The following is a 1,432-nucleotide window of genomic DNA, read 5'->3' on the forward strand; positions in this document are numbered from 1 at the left end:
TTACTTTACTTAAGCATAGGACTGTTTTATATTCAAATTATTCTATATCTAAGTCAGAAGGCAAGATTCTCCATATGCCTAGAAATCAACACTCTTCTTCCTTATATCATACCATTTAATAGATTACTCATATAGTTAGATCATGTGGACAAAATTAACTGTAATGGCAAGTTATGACATTAAGTATATTTTATTTTAACATTAATCATCCAGCTTGTACGATTTGAAAATTTTGAAAGAAAAGAGACAATAGCTATTTTGAAATCTCTGGTTCCTAAGTCTTCATTATTTTCTCCAAAATATTACCTCAAAGAGTGCCAAATTTTTATCAAAATATTCATTTCCTTCTTCATAATTGGAATTATTGAGATAAGCATTTCGAGCTTTCTTATGCCCATCATCTGGAAAAAACAGTAAACCAAGTTAGTTTCTCACTGGTATTGCATAAACAGCACCAAATAACTGCATGTTGCCTCCTTATTAATCTAAATTCAATCTGAGACTCAATCAACATTGCTTACAGCATGTTTCTCCATTCTATGCAGAAGCACAAACAAATGTCTAAGGAATACATACGAATCACTGTTTTTCTTAACTCAAAGATCTTTGGAGGCATTCTTCTTCTAGCCTATCAAGGTCCTATTCAGGATAGAAAAAAGAAAAAGAAAAAGAAAAAAAAACCCAGAGAATTTATGAAGTACCTACTCAGGATATAGACGTGAGTTACTTTATACACTGCTGCGATTAACACTGGAGAAAAAATTCTCTACTTCCAGGGCTGTCTGATCTTTTATTTTTGTGCATATGCTTTTTATGTTGTAAAGAGGCACCTGATGGGGAGAGGAAAGGCAAGGGAAGAGTAGGGCAAGAAGTAGAAAGATGTATAGATACCAAGTCCCCATGATTATGTACTAATAAAAAAAAGTTTTAAAAGAGGCACCTGGTAAGAATGTAGTGAACAAAGTACAAATTTAAAAAAAAATTAGTTTCTAGGACACAAAGTTTGTACTTTCTTAACTTTCTTAACCAAAGTTAAAGATTTGATTCCAAACAACTATCACCTGGCCCAGTTACATAAAGAAAAAAGTTAAAAAATTATATAAAGCCTACTACAATTTAAGAGTTTCAGGTCACATGTAGTTCACCCTTGCAATCCTGCTGAGACAAGAGTATCACGAGTTTGAGGCCAGCATGGGCAACTGAGTGAGACCTTATCTTGTTGAGATAGAGCATCCTGGATTCAATTCTCAATATCATGAAAACTATTAAGATTTTCAACATGGAAAAAATATATAACTATAAAAATTTTAAGATATTAAAAATCCTATATCCTTAAAAGGCTAAAGTGAAAATATAAATACTAAAACTAAATAGCACCATAGAACTGAAACACAGATGTATGAAATACTTAACTTGGTATGGTGGCACATGC

The 1,432-nt window shown here is 32.1% G+C and overlaps 1 protein-coding gene across 3 annotated transcripts in view; it reads right to left on the reverse strand.

The window, feature by feature from the left end:
- Nucleotides 1–1,432, reverse strand: part of Slc12a6 (solute carrier family 12 member 6) — a 100,423-nt gene that overhangs the window by 34,681 nt on the left and 64,310 nt on the right. For all 3 annotated transcript variants that reach the window (XM_004643133.3, XM_004643132.2, XM_004643134.3), the window contains one exon: nucleotides 307–401. In XM_004643133.3, the coding sequence (XP_004643190.1) occupies nucleotides 307–401 (95 nt within the window). The remainder of the gene's footprint in view (nucleotides 1–306; nucleotides 402–1,432) is intronic.

Source organism: Octodon degus, unplaced genomic scaffold, assembly GCF_000260255.1.
Source record: "Octodon degus isolate 3935 unplaced genomic scaffold, OctDeg1.0 scaffold00166, whole genome shotgun sequence".
Taxonomy (NCBI): Eukaryota; Metazoa; Chordata; class Mammalia; order Rodentia; family Octodontidae; genus Octodon; species Octodon degus.